At 41.1% G+C, this 27,504-nt stretch overlaps 1 protein-coding gene across 2 annotated transcripts in view; it reads left to right on the top strand.

Annotated features, from left to right (window-relative positions):
- LOC128443549 (MAM domain-containing glycosylphosphatidylinositol anchor protein 1) overlaps window positions 1–27,504 on the top strand; it is a 179,072-nt gene that overhangs the window by 117,754 nt on the left and 33,814 nt on the right. For both annotated transcript variants that reach the window (XM_053425987.1, XM_053425986.1), the window contains exons 7-11: window positions 10,368–10,637; window positions 13,096–13,425; window positions 14,157–14,456; window positions 21,582–21,848; window positions 21,949–22,097. In XM_053425987.1, coding sequence (XP_053281962.1) covers window positions 10,368–10,637; window positions 13,096–13,425; window positions 14,157–14,456; window positions 21,582–21,848; window positions 21,949–22,097 — 1,316 coding nt within the window. The remainder of the gene's footprint in view (window positions 1–10,367; window positions 10,638–13,095; window positions 13,426–14,156; window positions 14,457–21,581; window positions 21,849–21,948; window positions 22,098–27,504) is intronic.

Raw genomic sequence — 27,504 nt, 5'->3', positions numbered from 1 at the left:
AGCCCATTTTTGGCTCATTGGCCCTCGGCTCTATCCATTAGTTGTAACTTATCTCGAGTCGTAAAAATCCGCCAGCGTTGAAAGTCAACATGTCGGAGAGTTAAACAAGCAGGTTTAAATGCTCCTGCTGTGTGATGTAAGTGTTCCTCATTCTCTTCCCCTCTGTCTACCTCTCATCCCCTCGTTGGATTCCTGTGGCTGAGATCAGTTTTACCCCCACAGCTCAGACAACACACGCACACACACCCCCGAAGACACATACACACAAATACCTTAACAATCAGCACAGTGCGCCTGCCTGGTGCTGGCACAAGGACTCCGAGTGTTGCCAGAACGGCCCATCTGTCTGGACCGCACAGCCGCACAGAGTGGCAGAAAACATACACAGCTTAGTCCGTGTGTGTGTCTACGTGTGTATGTGTGTGTCGCTACTTCCTAACCTGCTCCCCCGGTAGTTTAGGAAACTTGGCTGGAGTGTGTTGGAGCTGAGGATGGAGGAAGCTGCAGTTTAGGAAATATCTTTATATATTTTTTTTTTTACAGTTTCTCTCCCAGCTCACACACATTTCTTAAAATAAACCTCATTAACATGGTTCCCCAAAGACTCTTTTTCTAAAAATGAACTCACACACTCTCTCCACAGCCACACACGCCAACTATAATGGACACACCTGTAGGTTCCCACACCGAACCTTACACTGTATATAAATATGGACGACTGCTGCCCAAAGCATCTTAATCACCTTCTGGTGGCTGGTTGCTGTATATGTCATGAATTCCACCTCCTCCTTGTTAGTGGATGGGACGTGGAGATTACATTACATTACATTTCATTTAGCTGACGCTTTTATCCAAAGCGACTTACATTAAGTGTATTCATGGGCCAAACTTAAAAGTCAATGCTCACAACAAGGATTTCTCAAAGATGGTTTTGTTCATTGTAGGCAGTTTCTATCACACCGATGTTTGTTCATACATTATATTTTTTTAATGTTTGCTTTAAAAACAAGGTGAAATGTCATAATTGTGATGCTTGAGCGTGTGTATGGGCAGTACCTACATGCCACGGCTCCACCTTTCGTAAAGTATAAGTGTACAATAACTATAACTGTATCTGATCCTGCCCAGATCTGTTATTTAAGTTGGGTTTTAAATACACTTGACTACCACCTCTGAAAAGTGAAGGTGCATTAAGTTTGCGCTGAACTTAAATATACTTCAGCCACAACACTCTGAGCAACGTCACAGATACACTGTGGTTAAAGACAAGTTGAGAAATTGAGAGAGGGCCACAGGAATAGAGATGATTGCAAACAGAGGAGAACACACAGTGAGCTCCTGCTTTTTCATTTTTTTTCTTCCATAATATTTATCCAATGAGTGTATTTTGTTCTCCCCCCCACTGAGATCCTCTTTGTCCTTGCAGCGTCAGTCACTGCTTAGATTAGATTCATCCAAGTAGGTCATGCCATCACACTGATACACCGCGCGGGAACAAGGGGATTGATTGATTTTTATATCATAATCTCAGTTTGGGATTTGAGTCTGGGGCTTGTGCCCTCCAGTAACTGTCGAACAGCGGACAAATCCTCTCCACTGGCCTCTGGTGGGAAAAAAAACATGGGAGCAGTGCTCTGGAGATTTAGCTGTTATTTAAAACAATGGCTTACAGGGTGGAGAGGGTAATGGAATAAGGCCGGGACATGTTGGGATGGAGCAAAACATTAGATTGACTTCTGGGGACTTTTTGTTTTGTCAAAATGGGCATCATGGAAACAAATATGAAAATTGCAATTTGCCATTCAGTTTCAGTGTCATTACTTGCACATTACTGCTTAATGTAGTTTTTAAAGTTTTTTCCCACTCATTTCTTCACCTTATCAACTCTTTCTCTGAATACCAACGTCTGAATAACACCACCACTCGTGGATTATTATATATTTTTAAGTAGCTAATCAATAATTACAAGCTTTACTACAGAAATAACAGATAAGACATAGTCAAAATGGTTTAAATCATTGATCTGACCCTTGATGTTTTTTGTAGTAATGGGCTCCATCAGAAAATATCAAGGCGTCAGTAAGTGGTGCATTAGTGATATGGTTCAGTGAACACAAATTTATCCGCATTCAAAAATGTATACTAAAGGAACAATTTAAAATTATACTTCCCATTAAAACAACGATGCAGAGCGCATACGTCCACCAAGGCCCAACAGTCCTTAAATTAAATGTATTCTCTTTTTCACAAAGAGCTCTGTTTAATTTCTTAAAGAAACTCACAAAAATGCTCTTTGAAGCTTTAAAGATTTCTTCCTTGGCCCATACTCCACCCTTACTCCAAGTTCCAATACAATCGGTACGGTCACTGATCAGACACTTTCTGACTTACTGACTTTGTAAATGCTCAGCCTTATGAAGTTTTTATGATCTGTTGATACAAAGGTGACAAAATGCTGAATCACAGCAAAATTCCACACAAACACAAAGATTTAAAACTGCTGACAAACTGTGTTATCCAGTCCCTCTGAATTATGGGCAAGTAGATTCAGTCCTATATTGATTACTGGAACTCTACAGTGTATCTTCAAAACAATATGACAGTCGAACAAGTGTATAATATATATATAGATATATAATCCTATTGAGTGTGAATTCCCCTTTGAAAAGCTGAGGATCAATCTACAATCTGCAAGAGCCCTCAGTACTAAAGCCTGTGTGTGCTGCATCTGTTCAGCCAGTTTTATGTGAAGCTATAATCTGTCTCTGAATGAGAAAATTGCTGAAAACAAACCAAGATGTGCTTTTAACGTACCTTAAATATCTTCAGTCTACCAGAGCCCATATTCACAAATCACATTTAACCCCATAGGTCTTATCAATTTGTACAAGGGGCTACATCCTCTACACTTGTGAGGACCCCCCCACCCCTCCAAATCATTCATCATTTTAACATGGAAGAAAAAACACAGTAACCTTGTGTATAACAGAGCACATCAACAAAATAACACAATGAATGAGAAGAGATAGGATTTAAGTGTAGAGTTGATTCAGCAGAAAGATTACACACACAATAAAAAATAGTCTTGGGAAATAATGTTTGTATAATGAAAGAAATCTGATATGATGGGGCTGAGATCTTTTAGTTAGAACAAAGTATTGCAGGGAATCAGACTTCTTATTTTTACCTGATGAAAGGTAGACAGATGTGAGGTTGTGTTTTCTGCTGAGGATCTTTTCTTCTTGTTAATATCTATAGAAATGCATATGTTCAGCTTCTTAACTTGTAGAAAATGTGATAGGTTAAAGTTTTGTAACCGAATAACAGTTTTAAAAGTAACACAATCTGTCCACAGACACATAAACACTCAGCAAAGTGTTCAAAACCACCTCTGTGGTAGTTCCAGCTAGAGGTGTTTATATTTTGTGACATTATCACACACATACACACACACACACACACACACACACACACACACACACACACACAGGTGAAAACAATGTCACTCTTCCTCTTGTGGATGGTACAAATATTCCACTTCCAAGACACATCTGGTACTTCCTGTTCCCAACCTGCAACCTCGCCATAATTTTGACTGACTCAGTGGCTACCAAACACCAAGCTACACCTCCATCTCAACGTTTAAACTCATATTTTCCACGGATTTCCCCACTATACCTTTATTTACTTGAGTCCTAAGTCTGAAACTGGGATTCCATCACGACAGGAATATAAGGAATAATGCATAGTGAGTGAACAAAGACAAAACTGCAGAAAGAAGGAATAATGAGACCCAGGTATATGAGACAGAGAGAAAGGGAAGGTAAAAAGATGTATATTCAAGATACAGAGGTGACAAACTGACAGCCAGAAGGAAACGAGGGAGGAGAGAGGCATTTGTTACCTGGTTGTAAACTGCTGTACTGCCCATAAATCCCTTTACTTTAGGAAGAGCACTGGCTGATCCCACTGTTACCGTCACCCACGCAGCCCCAGGAAATTGAAGCTATAATTCTCAAATCCTCAGTTCCTCCCTCCTGGTTTCATTCTTAGTTTTATCTCTCATGTTGTTTTTTCCTCTTCGCAGACTTTCTTTCTATAATTTGCCTATTATTTTATCTGGATTATGTGTTTCATTTGTTTGGTTGTTTATTAATTTGTTTCACAAATGAATGCAGGGGGATTATCAGCTGGATGTGTGTGTGTGTGTGTGTATGTATGTGTGTGTGTGTGTGTGTGTGTGTGTGTTTTTGCAGTGGGTATTCAAACAATGAAGTGCATGATAGCAACTAATCCAGGGTGATAATCACTTCCTAAAGGCCATATTATTGACCTTGAGAAGAAACTAAACCCACACGTGTTTCTTTTCAGTCTAAGATAAGTGTGTGCTTGACATCATGTATGTAATAAATTAAGATGAGCTTTTCACCACCCCTGCATGTGCTGTGGGTTTTTACTCCTCCCTAGTATGCTGAATGTTTTTTACAAAGGTTTTTCCATTAATTCCTGATTGAATTTCAGTAATTTTGAGAAACTATGAGGGAGAAACCAAACGGTGAAATCCGCAGTTGTAGTCTCTTTAGCAGGGTTCTTTTGTGAGATTTTTATTTTAGGATGCAAATGTCAGAGTCAGATGCTCCAAACATTTTGGTGAACTTTTTTTCTGCCAGCAATAATAAGTTAGGTAAATAAATTAATATGAGTTATTAACTACAGTGGCACGTATAGCTTCTATGAAATCAGAAAAAGAAAGATCCTGAACAGGTCCATCACAGAAGGACACAAACTACCACATGCAGACAATCTCTATGTCAATATATGACACCAGTGCACTCAGAGGAAAACCACAAGAGCAACATGAAGATTGACTTTGACGCATCAAGCCTCACCAACAATATAACCCTGATTACAAAGACACATCAGAGCACTCTGACTGAATCTCGCAGACGGACAAATCACCAAGCAAAACGGTTTCCGAGGAGGTTCCTGTGATGCTCTCGTCCGACCTACAGGGTTTTACTCTCCTGCTGCTGGGATGTGATACAATGGGAGGAGACAGTGCTATTTATGTGCTGATTGCAGTTGTTACATCAGCGACAATTTCTTGTCAGGTTGAGTGCCATCACTAGCGAGGTTAGCTAAACAGATATCACATTAGTGTGTGTTTTTGTATGCACATTTTTGTCACTCTTTTAAGAGAGTACACGCCTCTGTGAGTGTGTGTGTGTGTGTGTGTGTGTATACGTGTGTGCGCACAGCTTTGTGCATCTGTAAACTAGTTTGTCGAGCCTCCGTGCACCTCTTTCATTACAGCAATTGCAATCTGTTAAAAAAGAGATTAGATGAGAGGATGTACTGCATGAAGTCTATTAGAGGAATGAATTGCTTCCTGAACTCTGTGGGGTCGGACTCTCGCTGAGGATTAACAGTCTCTCAGGTTGATAAAAGCCTGGATTCTCCTCCTTCCGTTCTGCTGGTGCCCATTTAAAAAAAGTGGGCACCAGCTTATTTAGCAAGATTACCAAATATAAATTGTAAAAACATAAGAAATGCTCTTTTGGATTGTTCAGAGATGGTAAACATTAAATCATATATTAATAAAAGCAGGTATGTTTTGAAAACATCAATTTTAGAGCCATTGACAATATTTTGGGGTTTACCGTGACCATTGGTCATACAGTGTACACACCTAGTTTCTTTTGTTATTAGAGTCAAACATCTCCACACAAAACACAAACAATGATATTTTTGCTGGTGTTTTAGGGTCAGATGACATTTAGGCTAATCTTTGTTCACACCTCTTTGTATAAACACTCAAAGCCTGCTCAAATGTGATTAATGACAAATTGAATCGAAAGACTACCAGCAAAAAAAAAAATCTTATCCCTCACCTACAGATTCTGATTATTCAGATGCAGAGTCTGTTTATAAAAGAGATAAAAAATACATGGATGGACATGTTTAACAACATGTTTCTACCTATACGAATATACAGAACGTGGGCACTGTATATTCACTGGCTAGCGGCCCTTTGCTGTGCCCCCCCGCTGTTGAATCTCTGCCTCAGTCTAAGTCTTTTCAAATCATTATAGTCCAAAATGTATTCAAAAATATATACATATATATACGGCCGACAACACATGTGAGCAAAAAACACTATGGTATATAGAAATGATACCTCCAGGTAGACAAAAATTAACTGCAAAATGAGAAATATCTCTGGTCCATCTCTTTTCACTGGACAAATCATCAACTAACCTTTCAACTGCACACACAAAGTGGATTAGTCATTTATTACCAGTAAAGCAACTTTAGCAATAAGGCCTGCAATTTTCCCCTGGGGTGTTTTAACTGTTGAGGAAGTGGGAGACTCCGTTTTTATACACAACAAAACATTTTAGTAGCCACTCCCGGGATTTAAATAGGTGACATTTTCGCCACAAGCTCATTTCTCCCGATGCTACCTTCCTGTCACCCCATTTACACCTTACGGTGAGATATGCAAAACATTACAAGATGCTGCAGCTAGGACGGCCACCTGTGATCTGGACCTTTAAAATCCTGTCGAAAGTGCACTGATTTACATTGAATCAGGCAGTAAATCCACTTGAAACAGATAATTCACCATCATTAGACTGCAGGGAAGTCCTGTATGATGTTTCATATAAAACAGTGTAATACTGAACACAGATGTTTTCCAAAGCATACGGGAATTTATATAACCATTGATAAACCCTAGTTTCCAATGGTCACCTTCTAGTTAGCTTGACAGAAATGTTAATGAGGTAACAACAGGTAGACTTACTTTCTTTCTTTCTTCCATTCCATTACCTACTAGGGCTGCAACAACCGTTAATCGGTTATAATTGTTTCAAAAAATAGTTGGCAGACAATTTAGTCATCGATCAGTCGGGTCTGTTATAATACATGGCAAACACTGTGTCAGAGTCTGCTGAGGTGGGTGCAGTAAACCAGCCAATCCCGTGCCTTGATCCTGTCATGTGACAACGCCGTCTCATCTCAGGATTAACGTTAAAAAAATGGCGGAGACGAACGCCGCCAATGATACAGAGGATTGTTGAAAGTGTGAGAAAAGGTTTCAAGAAGAGTTGGCAGCAAGCTGTGTAAGCTGTGTAAAGCAGATTTCGCAATGAAGAGCACCACAACATCACAGTGGAATGAACCTGAGGAGGAAACATGTTGGAGGCTTCTGCTTCTTCCTCATCCTCTTCTCTCAGTTACCCGGTGGATCGTTCACAGCTTTATGATCATACTGCCGTGATGTTTCGCTGCTGTTTCATGAGAAATGAGCTTTACACAGGTTTTCTTTTAGGTTTTTAAATAGTAAACCGTTTAAATGTTGGTACTTTTATAGACTGTCACTTCCCCCGATTCAACAAGGAGAGAGAGATGGAGAGCAGCGGTGGTAAAGAGACATAAAAGCTGAATGAGAAGAGAGAGAGCCAAACACACAGCAGAGAAAAAACAAAACTAAAAGTACATTTTTGATTGTTTCACCGTGGTTTTGTTCTAAAGCACAAAAACAACCTGGTGGATGAGAAACATGAATTCAGCTCAGTGCAGCTGGTCTGCTGTGAGTCACACAGACAGCACTCTGTATCAGACACAAGCAGGACAAGTAGTTCTACTGTGTGTTAAGCGTGATTATCCAAAGCAGATATCAGTCAGAGTGAGACATTTTCATATAAGATTTATAAAGTTTCATTCTAAATATTCAAAAGAATATCTTTGTTTCAGTTTTGAGTACTTACATTTCAACATATGTAAATGCATAGCAAGATTCAAACTACCTATTCTATGATACATTTTTCATAAACCTAATTTTGTTATCTTGAATTTAGATGAATTAAGGACACCGCGATCTTGGATTATGACAAGTCAGAATTAAATTGTACGTATCTGAAACTGGAATTATAGTTCTGTAATAATTAAATAACAGATGTCTATGATACATGTTCAAACAGCATTGTACAAGAAGAGCTGCGGGAAAGGTAAACATTTTGTTTTTTGTTTGTTTATCTAATTAATCAATTCATCGATAAAATAGGAGACAGATTAGTCAATTATAAAAAATAATTAAAGCTCTATTACCTACTTTTTTATTTTTTATTCAGTAGCTTAAACCTGCAAAAATCTGTTAACAAAGCAACTGCCCACTTACACATCCAGGAAAAGCTAAATTATGAATTCATTGGAATGTTTTGTCCCACCTCCTCACAAATCAATTCAATATCAAAACATAAATATGTTATATAATAATATGTATACAACATCATCAGACCCTGGTTATTGGTCTTATTATGAGCATTTCAGTGAGTCAGCATTTAAACCACGGCTAATCTCACACATTTTAAATCAACTGACGAAGTTACACAGCCACAGTTACCCACTGAAAGAGGACACACAAGGGTCACTGCCTCTACAACACTGGATTACTGACAAGTGGAATAAGAAACTCCACAGACAGATTAACTGTCTTCAAACTGTTAATTGTATTTACACACACAGTCGTTGTGCGGACGCTTCGCTGTGCTCTGTCACTCTGGAAACCTTCCTCCCGCTCTCCAAACCTCCTCTTAGAAGATTAATAACCTTCTTTTCTTTTTGCCCTTCCCCCCCTCTCCCACTTCAGTCACGTCTTTTATTCTCTCTTTCCTCCTCTGTTGTGTGTGTGTGTGTGTGTGTGTGTCCACTGCTCTGCCCTTTTTTTTTTTATCATTTTTTTATTTTGAAACTGCTTGTATCCAATCGATCTCTGTCTGGCAAGGGGGATTTTTTTTCTTTTTTTTGCCGTTGCATTTTGGGTCATCCTGTACTTTTGCTGTTAGGTCAGACACAGGAAACGGACGCAGTGGAGAAGACATGGCCGATATGAGAGCAGGGGAACAGGGACATGAATTACCTTTGGTCTGCGGATTAGTCTGTGCTCAGAAAGGACGGGAAATTCAAACCCCCTCACACGAGCGCACGGACACTTTTACACACAAACATACACTCAGGCACATATATACCCATATCCAAAGACTGCATCATTATTGCAGTCTGAACAGAATCATGAACAGCTGCTGTGTGCTGATTTGTTCGGAGGTCAGGTCTTTCCTATGCGTCTTGGGGTTTTCACAAGGAAGTGGCAGTCCTCCACAGTCATCTGGAACTCCCTCCCATGAAATACCCATAAGTGGTTTTGTGTATTTGATGTTTATTGCTGCCTATAACACCAGTATATGTACACACATACTGGCTATTGAAACAAGGATTAAGCTTGAGACCAAGTAAATATAATTGCTAGTATCGGTAGCAGAAGATGGGGATGTCAAACCCGAGGCCAGATTGGATTTATTAGAGACTAAATTGTCCGTAGGTGTGAATCTGAGTGTCAATGGTTGATTCTCTCTATATGTGAGCCCTCCGTCCTGTCCAGGGTGTACTCGGCCTTTCGCCAAATGTCAGCTGGAATTGGCTCTTACTCCATTTGCTACTTTAAAACAATAAGCAGAACAGATAATAGATGGATAGATGGAAACACCCCCATAGTTATACCTCTTTTCCACCAAATTTGGCTGTTAAAAGCAGGTTTTTTAAATGCAGATAAACTCTTTAAAAAGACTATTTGATTCACTCCAATCCCATCGTAGAGTAGCTCGCCTTTCTGTTTGTTTCCCCCTGAGACTCATGCTCGACTTCTCAAACTCACCAATTATGTGTCATAACGTTTCGCCAGACAAGGAGCAGAGTGAGCATCTAGACACCGGCAATAAAGAGGAAGAACAAACTAGCCCCTTCAGCCATGTGTCTTGTTTCCATCACTGTCAACCAGAGCTGGAGCCGGTAAAACCCAGTGTCTACAGTACCAGTGGTTTGACTTGGTACTGGATGCTCATTGACTGCGTTCCCACTGCAGACAAAAGCCAGATGTTAGTGGGCGCTAGTGGGTGTTAGCAGGTTTTTTGAAAAGTGGAAAAGTGGCTTTAGTGGGAACATTTCTTCCATAGCAAGGCTTGTGCGTATGTGCACACACTTTTCTATGCACACATAAATACACACACATTAGCATAACACTCCCATTCTCTCTTCTACATAATGTCATCACTTACATGCCAACTCCTGTAACCATCCTGCAACCCCACTGAGAAACCTTTAATTGCATCTCGCTATGACAGGTGCAGAGACGGTTATTACATTATTACTGTCAGACTTCAGCATCTGTAGGTTTTGACATCTGCATCCACCAATCCTCCACAATGGTTGCAAAGCACGAGCAAAAAAAAGACTCAGTTCTGCTCTGTGCTACAACAGAGGAAGTGATTTGCGTTTGTAATCCTCTTTTCTCTCTTCTCCCCCTGCAGCTCCCCCAATGATCCGGCTGTCAGTCAACGACACGGTGGTGGTGGACCCCGGGCAGGACGTGCAGTTAACCTGTGAGGTGACTTCAGGTTTCCCTCCGCCCAATGTGACGTGGTCGTGTTCCACCGGCAAACTTCCCCTCAGCGCACTGGTTCGGGGGGCAACGCTCATTCTGCGGGCGGTCACACCGACTGACGCCGGCCTTTACAACTGCTCGGCCGTCAACAATGTGGGAAACCCTGCACGAAAGAACGTCAACGTGGTCGTCCGGAGTAAGTGACACACGTGTGTTTGTTCACAGAGAAGAGGGTTCATCGAGAGTGTACATGTCAATGTGTGTGTCCAATTTCTTTCCTTTTGGTTTGGGTTCAAAATACTTAAAATAATTTATCCTTCATTATTCCAGTAATAATTTGGATTCTTCAATTCCTGGCTTTGAAACAGTCACTTATTTGAATCACTGAGGGGAAAGGAGCAACAGATTATAAAATCACATTAGTATTAGTATTATATAACAACAAATACACACAAATGATCACATATGATTATACTTTAATATTGTCCTTTGCCAAGGAGGTTATGCTTTGACCCCCAATTCTATTTATATGTTTGTCAGGTTTTATTTTTGTTTATAAATTGGGTTACATACAAAAAAAAAATATGGATGGATTACCACAAAACTTAGTTGAAGGACGGGGTATGGTTTAGGGAAGAACCCCTTCAAATGTCAGTGTGGATCTGGAACATGGGACAAATCCAGGGATATTTATGGACTTGGATGACAAAATCAGGCATGTGCAAAGGACTGATTTCTATGAGTGTGAGCAATCTGGTTCAGACCCTAATACAAATCAGGATCTGGTGAAATTAAATGAGCTTTCACAAGGGAAGTGTTGGGCCTTGGCAGAGTGATCTACTGGGTGTCATTCTAGTTATTATTTAGTCTTTATGGACAGGAACTACTTCAGTATGCTTGTATAATAAATGTGTGTGTGTGTGTGTGGTGCGTGGCACACAAGCAGTTGATCCATCATTACAGAGAGCTGATGTGAAACATGTCAGGATAGATCATTTAAGTATCGCTCGTTTTTCTAATTCCCCTACTGTTAAAATAAAAGTCTTCTACTCTCCCTCCCCTCCGGCTATTTTTAGCCCCTTTAATCATCTTTATTCACTCCAATTAGTGAGACTGGAGTGGAAGCAATTAGCGACACTCTCTTCTGTTAGTTAACATTGTAGCGAGCGTATGCTGGATGGGTTTCTCCTGTAAGCTTAATGGGCCTGAACGCATCGTCACACCAGGGCAGGTGGCAGCACGGCAAATGTCACACACACACACACACACACACACATGCACACACACTCGTTTAGTGAGAGGAGAAATAGAAGCTGGCAGGTGGCACATGCACTTTGGAGACACATACAGCCACAGCCTCCCTGCATTACACACACACACACACACACACACACACACACACACACACACACACACACACACATTAGGGCTCACACTGCATCCTACCAACCAGGTAAAGTGGCTAACTTGTGTTAACCATATGGTCACTGCCTTATACCCCTGGCTCGACCCTAGGATCTTGTTAACAAGCTCAAAATAAGTTAACCCCCCCGCCCCCTCCCTTCTCCTCCTGGCTGCCACTCTCTCCCCTTGGTGTGGAAACAGAGAGCTGTTTTGTATTCAACATGGAAATCTGTTGGGGAAACGCAGCCTTTGAAACTGAAAATTAAATGTGACAGTGTGAGAGTAACTCTTTGTCCTTGATTTTGTTTCCCCCCTCCTCCTCTTGCCCCCGTTATTTTATTCCGTATCAGGCTCCTTTTGTCTCTCCCTCCTTCACAATTTGCCTTCTTCCTCTCTCTCTGTCTCTCTCTTCATCTCTCTCTCTCTCTCTCTCTCTCTCTCTCTCTCTCTCTCTCTCTCTCTCTCTCTCTCTCTCTCTCTCTCTCTCTCTCCCCCCTTCTTTCTTCTTCAATTTCCTTTGGTTTCCTCTTTTTTGTCCCGCTGCCTCCTCCTCCTCGTGCCTCCCATACTCTGTCACGCATCTTTCTTACCGTATTAGCCATCTTTCCTCCTCCCTCCACTTTTTTCTTTCTTTCAATCGCTTTTTAATTCTATCACTTCCCCTCTCTACCAAAACTTAATCAAATTTTGTCGCTCTTAAAACATATTTCCACGGGTGGAAAAAGTAGTGTAAAATTGTATTGAAGTAAAAGTACTAGTGATAGAGAAGGTGCTGATCATAGATGTGTGTGTGTGTGAATGGAGAAACAGCAAACCTGGACGCTAAGAGCTTTGGTAATCAAGACTAGAAAAGTGCTGTATAAAATACGGCCAATTTAAAGCCAATTTTTATACTTTATGTACATATGGTGCCCCTTGTGGAATCTGCTAAATTTGAATTTGTGAGTTGTTCACTGAATTATATGAGGGGATTTCAAGCCAGTGCCAAAAAAATGTTAAGATTGGAATATTTAAATGACATTTTGTCTTTAGAATTTTATAATTTTTCTCTTTGTTATTGTTTTTTCCATAAAATATTTTTGTTATTTCCAAGTATTTTCTGAGTGGTAAAAAAAAAAAAATATTTTACTGTTGACATCCCCCCTCCATTCACTTTGTTTTTGTCCGACCTCCTCATAGCCAGTTCCTCAGACCGTACGATCCGTTTAACCCTTCTTCTCTCTTCTGCCTGTTTCCATCACCACACACAGCGATGAGCAACCTGACCTTTCAAATTACACCCGACTCCAACAAGGACAGTGAGAGCATCCAAATGGGGCGGGACCTCAAGCTGTCGTGCCACGTTGATGCCACCCCGCAGGACAAGGTCAACTACACCTGGTACAAGAACGCAGCACCTGTCTTCAACTCGGACAGCCTGATCTTGCTGCGCAGTGACCCTGACATGGCACCCGGCACCAGCAGCTTGGAGATCGTGGACATGAAGTTCAGAGACTTGGCCACCTACAGCTGTGTGGCAAATTTCCCCGGCAGCAGGATCCCGGAGCTCCGTGTGGATATCAACATCTCTCAGAGCAGTGGTAGGATCTCTTTTTCTCCATTTCTCCGTCAGACTGAGACCATTTCTTTAAAGTGATAAAATAATATATTAATGCTTCAATTGGGCAATACATTTTAAATCCAAATACCCTTGTGGGATTAAAATAAATTCATATATTTAACTGCTTATTTACTTTAAACTGAATTTGGTGAAATCTGCACTGGTTCGAGGTCAGTCAGATGTCTGAGGTTACAAACTGGGAATTCTCTATTCAAGTAGACTGTATCCTGATCCTCATAGTGTTGAGTTGTTTTATGAAAAATTCACCTTCACAATAATGCATTTCTTCATTGACTGGCTGCCATGTTTCATCGCTTTTTTTATTGAAACAGTGAAACTTTTTTTTTTTATTCTCAGTCTGTGTCTGTTTTACCCAGTTTCTGTGTTTACACAATCTGTCATTTTAACACCATGTCCACCGTGTTGCCATAGAAAGACATGTATCCATTTCTTTCTATTTCATACTTATTTAGCTGTGCACTTAAGCTTTGAATCATCTACCTCATCTACCAATCTTCCTTCACCTGCATACAAAACATATATGTATAAAATGTGTATTATGTATTTATATTGTGTCATTGCTTTACATTAGAAATTCCTACCTTTCCCATATGTTATTCATGTTTGTCTCAATTTATCTAGAAGCAACAGATTAAAGCTTAACATTTCCTCACTCTTTCTTTACCCCTTCTTTCTTCCATTCTCTTCCAGTCTCTCCTCCAGTGCTGTCAGTTCCGCCAGGAGGTCAGGTGGTGAACGTGCGAGAGGGAGGCACCGCTGAGCTGGTGTGCCTGATAGTCGATGGCAAACCACGTCCGCCTATACTCTGGTCACGGACAGAAAAGGACCTGCTAATGCCAGCTGAGAAGACTGTGGTTGAGACCCCCGACGGCCGCTTGAGGCTCAAGAATGTCAGCCGGGACATGATGGGGGCGTACCGGTGCCAGACTGCTCCGTACAACGGGCTTAACATCAAGCGCAGGGAGGCGCAGGTCCAGCTCAACGTGCAGTGTAAGTGTTGATCCGATTAATTTCACCCAGGAACTCGACAACTCACGAATTCCAACAAAATCCTTTAGAACAAGCAGGGTCACACACTGAGAGAACTGTGCTGTCCAGATGTATTTCTCTCAAATACCAGTATAGCTGTATCTTGTCTAATACTAAAATAAAACAGATTAATACGGCAAAAAGTAATGATATCAGCAGTACCAATAACATGACATAAGTAAATGAACATCAGAAGTAGAATTTGTAATAGAGATGTATCAAGTTTAAATATTATAGCAGGTCCAGGTTATTAACAGTAACAACTGTAGCACCACCACTGACCATATTCTGTTTAGACACAATTTTAAGTATAAAAGCTTTGAGTGACAAACTTTAGTTTTTTGTCTACAGTTCTTTCAAAATCCCCTCTGTGTGGATTTCACTACAACAACACATTTTGCTAATGAAAACATACCATAAATACAAATAAGGAAAAGTATGATCATGTAAAGGATGTTAAAAAGAACGAGTTTGAGGAACTGAGGATAGACGTTTGTGTCCTAAAGGCTGAACGCCTCTCTGAACACGGCAGTCAGGTTTGTCCTCACAAAACCCTAGAGGATGGACTTTGAGAAACGAATAGGATCTGTCAAGTGACACATAATCTCAATACCTTCCTCCTTCCCATGAGATTAGTCTTTACAATGCTTTCATCATGACATCACTACTTATTATTGGACATCTACCTGCATGTAAATACGCTGAGAAAACATAATTTGACTTGGAAATTTGATTTAGATTTGAATGAAAACGATTACTTTGGGTGATGACAAGTCTTCCTCATTAATTGATACAAACGACACAGTGCTGCTATAACACTTTATAGCATAATAAAACTTAACCTTTTGCTAGAGAAAATAGCAAGAGGTTAGACATGAATACCCATTACAAGAACATACAAAACTTTAAAGATTCTACCCCCACTGGTTATTCTCAGTTTGCATTAGCTCACCATGGGGGCTAAATCAGTGAAGTATATATAAAAAGTGTGAATAATAGCAGCATGGAATTGAGGTCCCCTGCTGTATTTCATCATGTTAGTGCCTCTGCTGCCAAAGAATAAGATGCAAATCATTGGCTCATTATCAAATGCATTAAACCACAGAAAATAATCCTTACAGAACAATTTAGGCCACAAACACTTACGTCTGTCTTCTGTTGTTTGTGCATCTTGCACCAGTCTGGTCCAGACACACTTACAGGGAAACTCACACGGATCTTAGTAAGATGAGACGATAGTCCAAAAAGTAAACAAATCAGGAAAAATCCACAAACTGAAGCAGGAGTCACAAAACCATGGAACTAGACTCTCGTAAAATGTGAGGGAAACCTTATAAGAAATTGCTCAAGGGAAATAGGCAAGAAGGTGAGTGTTTAACAGGTTGGACAGATGGGAGCAGCAGGGGCTGGACAGTTGGCGAGCAATCAGGAGGAAGAACAAGGGCAGGACAAAATAAAACATGAAGTAAAGATGAATAACTGGACATCCATATAACTTACAATATAACATAAATCCGCTATGAACTTTAAAATCCCCTATGTGTTAAAAATGCTGAGAGATGATTCACTAATGTAGCGTATTTTTCGAAGAAGACAGCACATCATTGCATCGATGTTTGATTCAATTTCAGTAAATGTTTGATCCAGTGTTTACTTCAGCCTTTTCAACACACTCCCTTTGCGCAAGGCCAAATGAAAACGACTGTCAATCAAAGAGATGATATGTACAAGATGAAAGAGAAACACGAGGACACAAACAACACAACGGCACATGTTGTGTTGGGATGTACCACAATTATTGTTGTCATGGCGGCATTTATGTGATGCCAATCAAACCAAACTGCAAGGGAACAGTTTTTGTTCTGTTGATGGAGAAATTTAAATTTCACAGAATCACAAAAGCCACTGAAGTATTTTTATTGAATTTGAAGGAGAGGTTGGTGAAGTAAAGTAAGCATTTGTCTCAAAGTGTGTGGCCCATTAGAAACAATCTACCATGCCGACACAGTTGATAAATACAGGCCCAGAGCAGCATCCTCTCCACTCCTCTCACTGCATGCTGGGAGTTTGCGTGAGTGAGCGCATGTGAGTGGTTGCCGAGTGTGCAGAGTTGCTAAGTGAATGGAACAAGCGTTTGACTGACACTTTAATTTATGTACCTTCTTCATGTTTCCCAGTGACAGGTAAGAGTGGTTTAATTAATCGATCCGTGTATCTGGGCTGTAAAACATGTAAATTAATGGGGTTTGTACCGTAAACCATGGCGTCCTTCCCTGAGGACTGTTCCCTGTCTGTCAGGGTGAGAGTAGTGGCTGATGCTCGGTATGCTGAGTTCAGGCTTGAAAACACAACGTCTTCCTCTCACACTCCTCTTTCACATGTGGGTTGAGAAAGGCCTGGTACATGATCAGTGTTTTACTTTTTTCGCTGTCTTGCTGTTGTTTCTCTTTTCGAAAGTATATCTCTGTGTCTGTGATCGTGAGCAAATTTAATGAGAATTAACTTGGGTTGGAAAGTGTGTAGTGGTTTCAGGGCAGTTTTTCTAGGATTGAAAACTGCTTATAATGTAGTGGGTACAGTTCCTGCAGAGACAAGTATTTATGTATTTCAATAATCTCAGTCTGGCATCTTTGAATGTTTTTCGTTTGGTGATATTGGTCTTAAACGGTCATATGGCATCTGCACAGTTCAGGTAGGCCAGAACTGTGGCCTGACAGTATTAGGGGTTGGACACAATTGCAGGAATATGAAGCAAATATTGCAGATCATGTGAAGCCATTCTGCAAGCTGCTTGGCCACAGAATGAAAGCTGACCACCTCACTTGCAAAGATTAGAAATGAACAGAAGCTGCAGGTTTGGCGAATAAAACATGTGTGTTTGTGAAACCAGGTTCTTACGGTCACAGCTAAACTTCTTACTCTTACATATAAATACAAAACTGAGGTAACAGTGTAAAATGGCTGAAATGTTAATGACAATGCTGTGGATGATAGAGACGGAGGACAAACCTGAACAGTGACCACCAGTCAGACAGTTAATGGTGAGGGACTCTGCAACAGGTGAATCACTCGGTGAAAAGCTGAAAATTAAATGAGGAAATGTTAGAGGAAGCTAGTTTGTCACAGTTTCCTCCTATTGTCAAATTTCCACCGGATGAACCAGAGTCATACTCATTAGAGGAGATTAATGATTTCCATGATGAAACTTACAGCACACAGTCTCTGGTAATAACAGATTCTTCCTCCTAATGTGGATGGGTTCATTAACTCAGTCATGAAAAGTCGAAAAATTGCTTGGAAATGACCCGCTGAGCAAACAGAGGAGGATTTGTTTAAAGAAGATTCAAATTCAATTCAAAGGAAGTTTAAATATGGGGATAACTGATGAAGCGTGGCGTGTTTTAACTGTGGAGTCAAACCACAGTTAACACATAGATATGTTCTTCTTACATGAGATACATAGCTGTGTAGATAATGAGGTGCAGTGGGGAGTGAGCTGGACGGGTCTGTGCTGTTTGAACTGGTTCCATCCTCGGTGCAGGGATCTCTGTTCGCCTCTCTGCACCAGTTTAACAAATGTTTCAACAGGGAAGAACTAAGCTACACTTCAGGCATCAATTAAAGATAAACCCTCTGTTTTTTTAACATGAATGCTCATGATTCTGGGGCTGCTCTTTCCAGCTTGAAATCCTCTCGTCCAATAGAAATCAGTAATAGAAGAGGAAGGGGACTGGATATATACCACACAACCTACAGTTTCCCCCAAAAAATTGAAAGACGGAACCTACTCACTTAAACCAGTGTGTTTGCAAAAAAAAACTTAAAGATGTTAGGAGGAAAGTTACCCCGACAGGCAGTACAGAACCTATGGCTGAACACTATTTATAAAAGACAACACAGATCTCTATTCTTTAGAAGAAATTAATGCTTTTCTGGTTATAACCTAGAGGAAATCTGTTACAGTGATTGTATTTAGTGAAATACTCTTTATTAAGGGCAGGATTTATTTAAGTGACTTTGAACTAGGAATTGGAACTAAGATACAAGTTCTGTTTTCTCTGCAAAGGTCCAATAATGGAACTTGAAAACGCTCTCCTCTCCTCTCCTCTCCTCTCCTCTCCTCAAGAAGGATTTAGAGGGCTTGCTAATGCAGGCAGGGTGCGCAGGGTAACACTATGTGAGCTCAGCTGTCTTCGCTGGCCAGCTGTGATTAATAGTGCAGGTGGCCACCCCACTCTGGACAGAGGAAGAAACAGAGAGATGAGACAGATTCATGAGCAGGACTTAGAGAGAGAGAGAGAAATGGGGTTAAGAGAGCTTGAAACAGCAAAGCGGGGTTAGCGGTGGTGGAAAGAGGGACGGGGGCAAGAAAACACTTGTTTGATTAGGAGGAGAGAAGTGAGTCGAAAAGGAGCATGTTGGTGGAAATATCATGAAATGAAAGTGTGATATTTATGTTTATTTACATCCAAGAAAAGTGTGAGGAAACAGATCCTTCCTCTCTCACCGCCCCATTTTACTTAAATAATGTATTTATGGGTTGGTTTTGCCTCCTTCCATTAAACTGCACTGATCGATGTGAGGGAAGGATGCCATCCTTTTTAATGGCAGACATAATGAAGTGGATACGCAGATTTCTTGCCACTTCTGCCTTCTTCCTTTTTTCCCGTTGTCTCCCTCTCTTCCCTTGCGCACTCTCCCCTCCCAGTGAGAGGTGGCTGTTCCTCCCCATTGCCATTCTCATCATCATCAATCAGCTAACTGCTGGCCATAAGAGAGGACCTCTCTCTGTCTTGTCATTGCCTTTCTGCATCCTGCATTCTCCTGTCCTCCCCCCACCTTCCTTACTCAATCATCGACTTCTCTCACTTTCGCGCCACACTTTCACCGCCATTCGTCTTCCTCATTGTGGTTTCCTTCTCCCCCTTCGCCCCCCACTCTTACTCCCCCATTCACGCACCCTCACTCCCCCAGTCTCATACAAATTGATTTTCTTTTTGTGTACTGTAAATGTTTGGCTTGGTCAGTGTTGCATTCCTGCGTGGAATCCATTTTGCGTTCAATAAGACAGATGGCGTTGGTGTGTTTACATGGATTATGGTCCTCTGACTATGAAACATCGCAGTGCCGAAAACAGAGAACTACAAGTTTAGTTAGAAACTGAAGTAACCCAGTGACTAGAAAAGGGAAACCAACTGCTTAGTAACTTCTATAATTGTTAAAACTAATACCTAAGGGCATGCAAGGGAATGTAGTAACTTGTCCCCCACATTCTACTAAATATTGAATGATTCATAAACTGCTCACTCCTGTACCCTTGCCACGTGTTTCCAAAGTCAGGTAGCCATCAGTATGCACATGTGTGTCTATAAGCATAAGCAGGGTATGTGACCATACACTAATCAGTCCATAGGCTTACAGTATGACCTTTGACTGCCCAACCATCCCTCAGCCTCTACACATGAGACTGCTGTGGCTGCAAGAAGCCGCAGCACATAAGCTGAACCTATAACAACTGGGCAACCAGCAGCAAACAACTGCTTTACTTGACACGATCAAGAAAGAAGGAAAAAGTTTGTTGTTTCACCCACATGCTGAGAGTCTTAACTAAACATATACAGAGGACAGGAGCTGAGAAGTTAAATGTTTTGGTTGTTTCCTGTCTTTTTAGCAGACAGGTGTGTACTCGTTTTCCTCGGACTGAAACGCAAGCACAGAATGGAAAACTGTGATTCCAAACAACCTTTGGATGCATTTTAATCAGGAACATATGATTTTAAAGGCTGAAACAGTTTGCGATAGTGAGGTGGGTAGGTTTTAAGTGACTTAAATGCTGTAGTTTGTATTCCTGGAAAGTGTAGGCAAACTGGTCAGTTAGTGACAAACAACGTATCATTTCATTTGATCAGAATGAAATGAGAGGTTGATTGGTTCTATTTATTAAAGACGTTAGGGCCACAGATGTCGTCTTTAAAAAAAAGAAAATTTGACAACTTATTGACGTAGAGGATTTCAACAAATAAGGTAAAAAGCAATATCCAACTCTATCATTACCTTATCGTACATAGTTCTGGTTGTTCTCAAAAACATCATATTCATTTGTTGTTCAGATTGCAGTACAGTAAGTTCCCTGTTGAACATCTGTCTGTTATTATTTTCTTCTCTCCTGCCCAGAGATTTCTGCACCATAGGTGTGAATGTCTCCCCAAAAGTGAAATAGATGATAGAATAGAATAGAACAGATGAATAGATGGATGGATGGATCTCCACATTGTCTCAAACACAGAAGAAGCATCTGTCTGCTTCAGTCTCATTTTCTGCTTTTCTTATCCTTGTCCTTGTTGTCTTCTCTCCACCTTACTGCAGCTCCCCCTGCAGCCCTATCTGTCTACATTACAGACGTAACATATATTAGAATATAATTACACATCTGTGTCTGATATACTTGATTCATATAGGGAACTGGAGTCATACTGCCTCACCTCTGGGGGCTTTAACACCAGATCCTATCACCATTACCACAGCAACACCATTAGCATCTTGTATACTATCTCCATGATTAGCCGGGGGTGATCTTGCCGGCTGGTGATTTGTGACAGAGTAATTTGGCCGTGTTGTGTCCTGGCTGATCCCAGGGTAACAGCAGCTAGTCAGTCATTAACCTCCGAAACACACATCGCTGCTGAAAGGTTAATTAGAGCTGGTTAGGATTGGTTATAGCGGTGGGGACAGCTGCGTGCCTCGTAGAAACTGCTGATCTCTCGAGGCAACCACAGTTGTTCTGTGTCGGAGGGTTTGTGGAAGCCAGTGATTTCTGATGATGTGAGGGAATCTGTGCCGCAGAGAACAAAAAGATGACAAAGCAGATGACATACGACTTGGATAATGGTGATTTATGTCCATCTTACAATTCCCTCTCAGGCTTATCTGCATTAGTTTTTTCTCCCTCTTTCCCTTATTCATGGAGATAAGTTTGGAAATAGAAACTGATTATGGATAATGGAGTTTTTACATGGATGCACCTCACCGCCATGCTTAATCACAAAGTAAGTATCCCTAATGTCTTGACTTCTGTTTTGCCCACAGATCCGCCCATATTGGACCCAGTGTTCCAGGACGTGCGCTACCGGAACTATCAGATGGTGACTCTGAGGTGTGCGGTGCTGCGGTCCAACCCGCCGCGTCTGACAGACATCCGCTGGTACCGTAACGGCGAATTCATCCGCATGCCCATGCCGGACCTGAAGGAGACGCCAGAGTGGAAGTTCAAGCTGGAACCTACCAACAATGGCTCTTATGAGTGCCGAGTCAGCAATACTGTAGGAACATCGACATGCACATTTAATGTCTCTGGTGAGTGGAAAGACTTTTGATTTGTGTTTTACATTATTTTTTTCTCGAGCCTAGGATTTACCTGTGATGTTTTGTCCTCCCTGTCTCACCTATTCCACAGCTCAACCGTATGATGCCGAATTTTACTTTGACACGCCCAACCCAGTCCGGATTCTGAAAGGTAACAACTATTCCTACACCCTGCAGTGGACACAGAGAGATCCCGAGGCCACAGACCGTATCATCGGCTACTGGATTAATATCCGAAAGGTAAAGTACTCAGTCACAAATACTTGCACAGAACTGCACATATTGACATGCGCTCACACACACAAACCTGAGTCTGCTGTGGTCGTGCTCTGAATCTCGACATCAGGCGGTAGAAGGTTTACAAAGGGACTCTCTAAACGTGTTTACAGAACACTCGTGAGTCTGACACTGATTAACCGGGATTAGAACACGGTAAACTTTGGTCACCAAACAAAAACACACTTATGCAATTGAAGCTGCTCTCCGACATGCACTGAACTCCTGAGGGGCTGAAAATTGTTCGTGAACGAAAATGTCAGAGTCAGGTGCTGAGGACATTTGTGAAGAGTATTTCCTGCCAGCCTTTCTTATAGATCTCTGAATAACGTCTGAGTGAGCCTGTGTGAGAACACAGTGGAAGATAATTCAGAGGATTGACCGCAAGCAAGTGGGCGAATTGTTGTTTTTCCAACATGCGACAGACGCAAAGCTGAAAAAATAAAAAGAATACAAATATATCAGAATGAATAAGAGATGCTATGCACGTAGTAGACACTGATGAAGGTGTCAACTTGGAGCTTTTGGCGAATGGCCGATACTGGTGTTGATGTGCTGTGAAAAGAAACAAGTGATCTCTGCAGAGGCATTTCTACGTGATATCCTGCCCTCTTCGACCCAGAAGCCACCCCTCATCTGAAAGTTTCAGAGATATTTTGGTTTCTTGAAAGGGTCTGCCCAGAGAATCCCCTGCTGTGTTCTTCACATGTGAATGGCAAACTCTAGATTTTGGTTTGTTGTGTAGTGTGCAGGCTACGTCTTCAGGACCTTTGTGAAAGTCTGAATGAACAACAACCTTCTCTTCTTTTCTCTTCTCTTCTCGTCTCTTCAACCGTAAACACAGGTAGTTTATCTGCTCTCGCGCTCTGCCCTTTTCAATTTGCCCTCCCTTTCAATTGATATATTGATATATTGTGGAGTCTCATACTTGTCGTCCCCTTCCAGAGAAGAGCCATCACGTTTCCTTAAATTGTCAGGTCACATCACCCAGTCCCATCGAACACAGTCAGATCTGAAGCGACCCATGACAGCACAGCGTCTGTGTTCCCAGAACTCAACTTAACGTCATGTCAAACTTCCCACATACTCTCACAGAAGGATTTGAACTGTCAGTACCAGACAAGTGACGATAATGGGCTGTAAACATGAGGTAAAAAGACCGGGCCTCCCGATGACAGAATTTGGTCCCAAAGACAGTTAAGGATTACAACTTTAAGAAGATTTTCATGTCTTATCTTTCTCTCAAAAGATTGACTTTGCATTGATGGGACTTCACAACCCTTTGATTGGTGTTACATTAGTCTCGCACTCACAAATATCCATTTAGAATAACCACACACTGGAATAACCTCATAAACCTCTGTTGCCTTCAAATATCGTAGTTATCAAAGCAGACTCCAATGCAAAAAGTCTTATTCATTTATTTCTGTTACATGCAAAGAATCTACACTATAACACACTGTGCCATTCATGATGTTACATATATGTGCTATTTATGTGACACTTAGCCTTTCCATTATAAATTAATTAAATTGTGTAAAACCTACATACTATCGCCACCAATAATGATCGATAGCTCATATTTTATTTGATCTCACGACGCATTGGTTTTGCTGCTGAACCCAACCAAGCCCACTTTGAACAGCTTTAGAGTCGACCTTCTTCTGTGTTGTCTCAAACATCTATTCACAGATTACTGGCCTTGTGTGAGAGGACAGGAAGGATAACAGTGAATTATACACAACTGGCTGGGGGTTGGTGTGTTTATGTGTGTGTGTGTGTGTGTGTGTGTGTGTGTGTGTGTGTGTGTGAGAGTGAGATTGAGAGTGAGAGAGAGAGAGAGAGGCAGGAATAAAGGGTCTGCCAGCTTGCTTTTGTGCAGATGAATAGCTAATTTCCCTCCTACTTTAAAGACTTGGCTGCTTACCTTATTAAGAAAGACTCTTCAGGGAGATACAAAATGAGCACTGGCCTCCCTAAGATGCACATTAGATTGCATGCCTAAGCTCCCGAAAACTCTCACTCCGCCTCTCCCTCGTTCCCTCTTCTTTTGTCTTTTGTCCTCTATCTTACTGCTGGTACCCTCGTTTCACTCGCAACATTTCCTCTCCCAGTCTCTTCCCATCTACTTCCAAATTATTTCCTTTCGCAGAGTCTGCATTGCTTCCATTTTTCCTTCTCTTAGCAACTGTGCTTTAAGTGCAGGCTTAATGGCATTTAACGTTAGGTGAAGCGTGGCGGCTGAAAAAGCACAGATACATTTTTGCTGCAAGTTGTTATGCTGACAGTGTTAAAATAATGAGTTGCATTAAGTGGCAAGTTAGGACGGCTGAAAAGCTGTTTAACTTTAATTTAATTTCAAGGAGTTTTACCTGCATGCTCTAACGCGTGAGTTAGACAGTGACCGAAAAGAGATAGAAAGAAATGAAAGGCTGGAGGTGAGAGTGAGAGAGTGAAAGTAAGGGAAACGGTGCAAACGAGAGGAATGAGATGCAAATGAAAGGAAAACAGCAAATCTCACAGGTCCTCTCGACTATTAAATGGAGTACGAGAACATTCAAATGTAATTCCATCTCAATTTCACAACCCATCTATTTCTGCAACACTTTCTCCAGCTCACCATCTTAACACCTTGACACTCTATCTTTTTAGCACATGCAAAATGATGTGGAGTTCTCGGGGGGACGGGGGTTGGGGCGCGCAGGCACACGGGGGAATACAAGAGGACTCGGATCAGTTCATCTGGAGCAGTGCTCTGTCCTTTAGGTCTGAGCACAGACATTAAACGCGTCCATTTGTTTTATTCTTTGGAGTTGTGCAAGTGTCTGTGTTTTATATGCCGTTTGTGAAGCTTTGTGTCATAAATGTATAGATACATGCATTTATTTTTACCTGCATTTATAGTGGTGGTCGATTCCTATGTGTGTGTGTGTATGTGTCACACTACACACTTTGCTCCATCACTCATTGCCAGGCTGTGAAATTCCTGTTTACACGTCTTAATTTAGTTTCATCCTCCGTGCAGGATGTCTCTCTGTGTAGGAATTGACGGAGTTGACAGGCACTCCTGGTTTCATCAAGCCGTCCTTACACCCATTTTTCCTCACACCACAATTTCCACTCCCACATTTATTTTATGAGTAGACTGTGATTTGTGTGAGAAAATTAAAACATGATATTGTTTCCATGTTTGGAATAAGAGGAACAGATTTATCCAGTCTTATGGTCATTTTGAAAATAAGAATGAGCGGACAGAATTGCTAACGTTTACAAAATATTTTATTTGTTAACCTCTGAAGCAGATAGAGATAAAAAGGAACAGAAGATTATATCTTAAACATGTTCCTTTCATTGTAAATCTTTGCCAATTCCTTAAACCTGGAAAATAAAAGAACAACAACTATAGACCTCTCTGACGTCCCAATCTTCTTCCTCCTGCTACTCAAAATGTCTCTTACAGTCGGACACTTCGTCAGGAACATCATGGGTCTGAATATCCTTCATTTTTATATTCATCATTGTTATCATCAATGAAACTCTGCTGTAATCTGCTTCTAAATCGCTCCCCTGGCTTCGATTGTCAGCCATTGTCTTAAACCGTTCTATTCATTCTCTTTTGTAGAGCATCAACAAATTAACAAACTACATTTCCAATAATGCATTTAGCCTTTTTTTGCAATTATTTCAGTGAATCATGAAGAATGTCTCATCCCATTCTAAATGATCAGCAGCCAGTGGTGGCACCCAGTCTATAAGGTATATACATGCATATGTCCCATCTGGTTTTCATGGGTTAAGAGGAGATAATGAAATCTTTCATTCTTGATTCAAAATTACTGAATTTTACTGTAATATTCTATGAAATTTAACAAACCTGTAATGAAACATCAAACGTCTGAAACTTGGCAGGTGAGCTGCAGTTCAAAAACAAATAATGACCTTAAAGAGACCTTAAAATAAAGAATGAAGTAGCAAGCGAACATTACATGTTATTTTAAATCCCTCACGTCTTTATTCTCCGATCTTCTGATTAGTGGACGATCCTCTATAACTCCTGAGCATCAGCCGCCCTGTCCATTTTCTTTGCTCTCTCTCTTCAAACCTTCATCCTCCCATTGCTCAGTCTTTCCTCCTCATCTATATGTCGTGCTGTCTTCTGCCTGCAGCTGTGAAGTTGTGCGTGTGTCTCACTGAAGTTGTGGAGCCAGCACCTGACCTGGCTTCAGATCATAGCTACACACTCAGGTTTTGTCTCCACTGAGACACAGTCACGCACGGCTACGCAAACACACCCCCTGCAAACACACATCCCCATTATCATATATATGAGAAATTAAAAATATTCATGATGAATTATAGTTGTACATTAAATCAAATATATGAATAATTTATGTACATAACCAACACCAACTATGCAGATACACACCAGGCCTCAAAGAGGGGACGGCAATGATACTCATGCGTGCACACACACACACACACACACTCACACACACATACTGCACACATCCACATGCAGATGATGTTCACATACACACAAAGAACATCAGTGAGCTGCCGGGTCAATCATGAATAATATCCATTAATGGAGGATAATAGAAAAATTAACCTCACACTCTGTAATGTTTGAAGATCCTCCTCTCAAGCTGTCAATCCAAATCTCCCTCTCTCTCTCTCTCTCTCTCTCTCTCTCGCTCTCTCTCTCTCTTTTTATCTCTCATGGCCTCCCCCCCTTTCTTACCCTCTTTCACAATTTTTTTAGTTTTGTTGTCTTTTAATTGGCAAATCAAAGTTACAAACACTGTTTTCTTTGGGGACACTTTTTTTGTCCCCACAGGACAAGCTGTCCCCAGTTAACTGGTCTATCTTCTGAAACTTTTACCGAAGGATAAACACACACACATACAAACTTGCATCTTTGTGAGGACACTCATTGATATAATGCGATCCAGAGACCCTTTCCCTTATTTCAAACATCTCAACTAAATGCCAAACCTAAAGCTATAACCTAAAACTGTTTATAAGCTCAAACACAATGCCAAGTCTTCACCCAAATATATAAACACAAACAACTAAAATGTCCTCACTCCACAAGATTTTATATTCAAACTGGTCGTTACAAGCACACACACACACACACACACACACACACACACACACACACACACAAACAGGCACACACATGTCAAAGAGAGGTGGATGGACTTCTATATCGGCCCATCAACTACCACCGCCCATCCTTTTCAAATACGTCCGTCACTCACACCTGTCAATTTCACTGTCTCCTTCTGTTGGTCCTCTCTTTACATGCTATTTATCTTCTTCACTCTCCCCTTCCCTCTCTCCCTGTCTATATCACACACGCACGCAC

Source organism: Pleuronectes platessa, chromosome 1, assembly GCF_947347685.1.
Source record: "Pleuronectes platessa chromosome 1, fPlePla1.1, whole genome shotgun sequence".
In the NCBI taxonomy this organism is placed as follows: domain Eukaryota; kingdom Metazoa; phylum Chordata; class Actinopteri; order Pleuronectiformes; family Pleuronectidae; genus Pleuronectes; species Pleuronectes platessa.
Note: the sequence above shows the minus strand (reverse complement) of the source record. Positions and strands in the feature narration are given on the sequence as shown.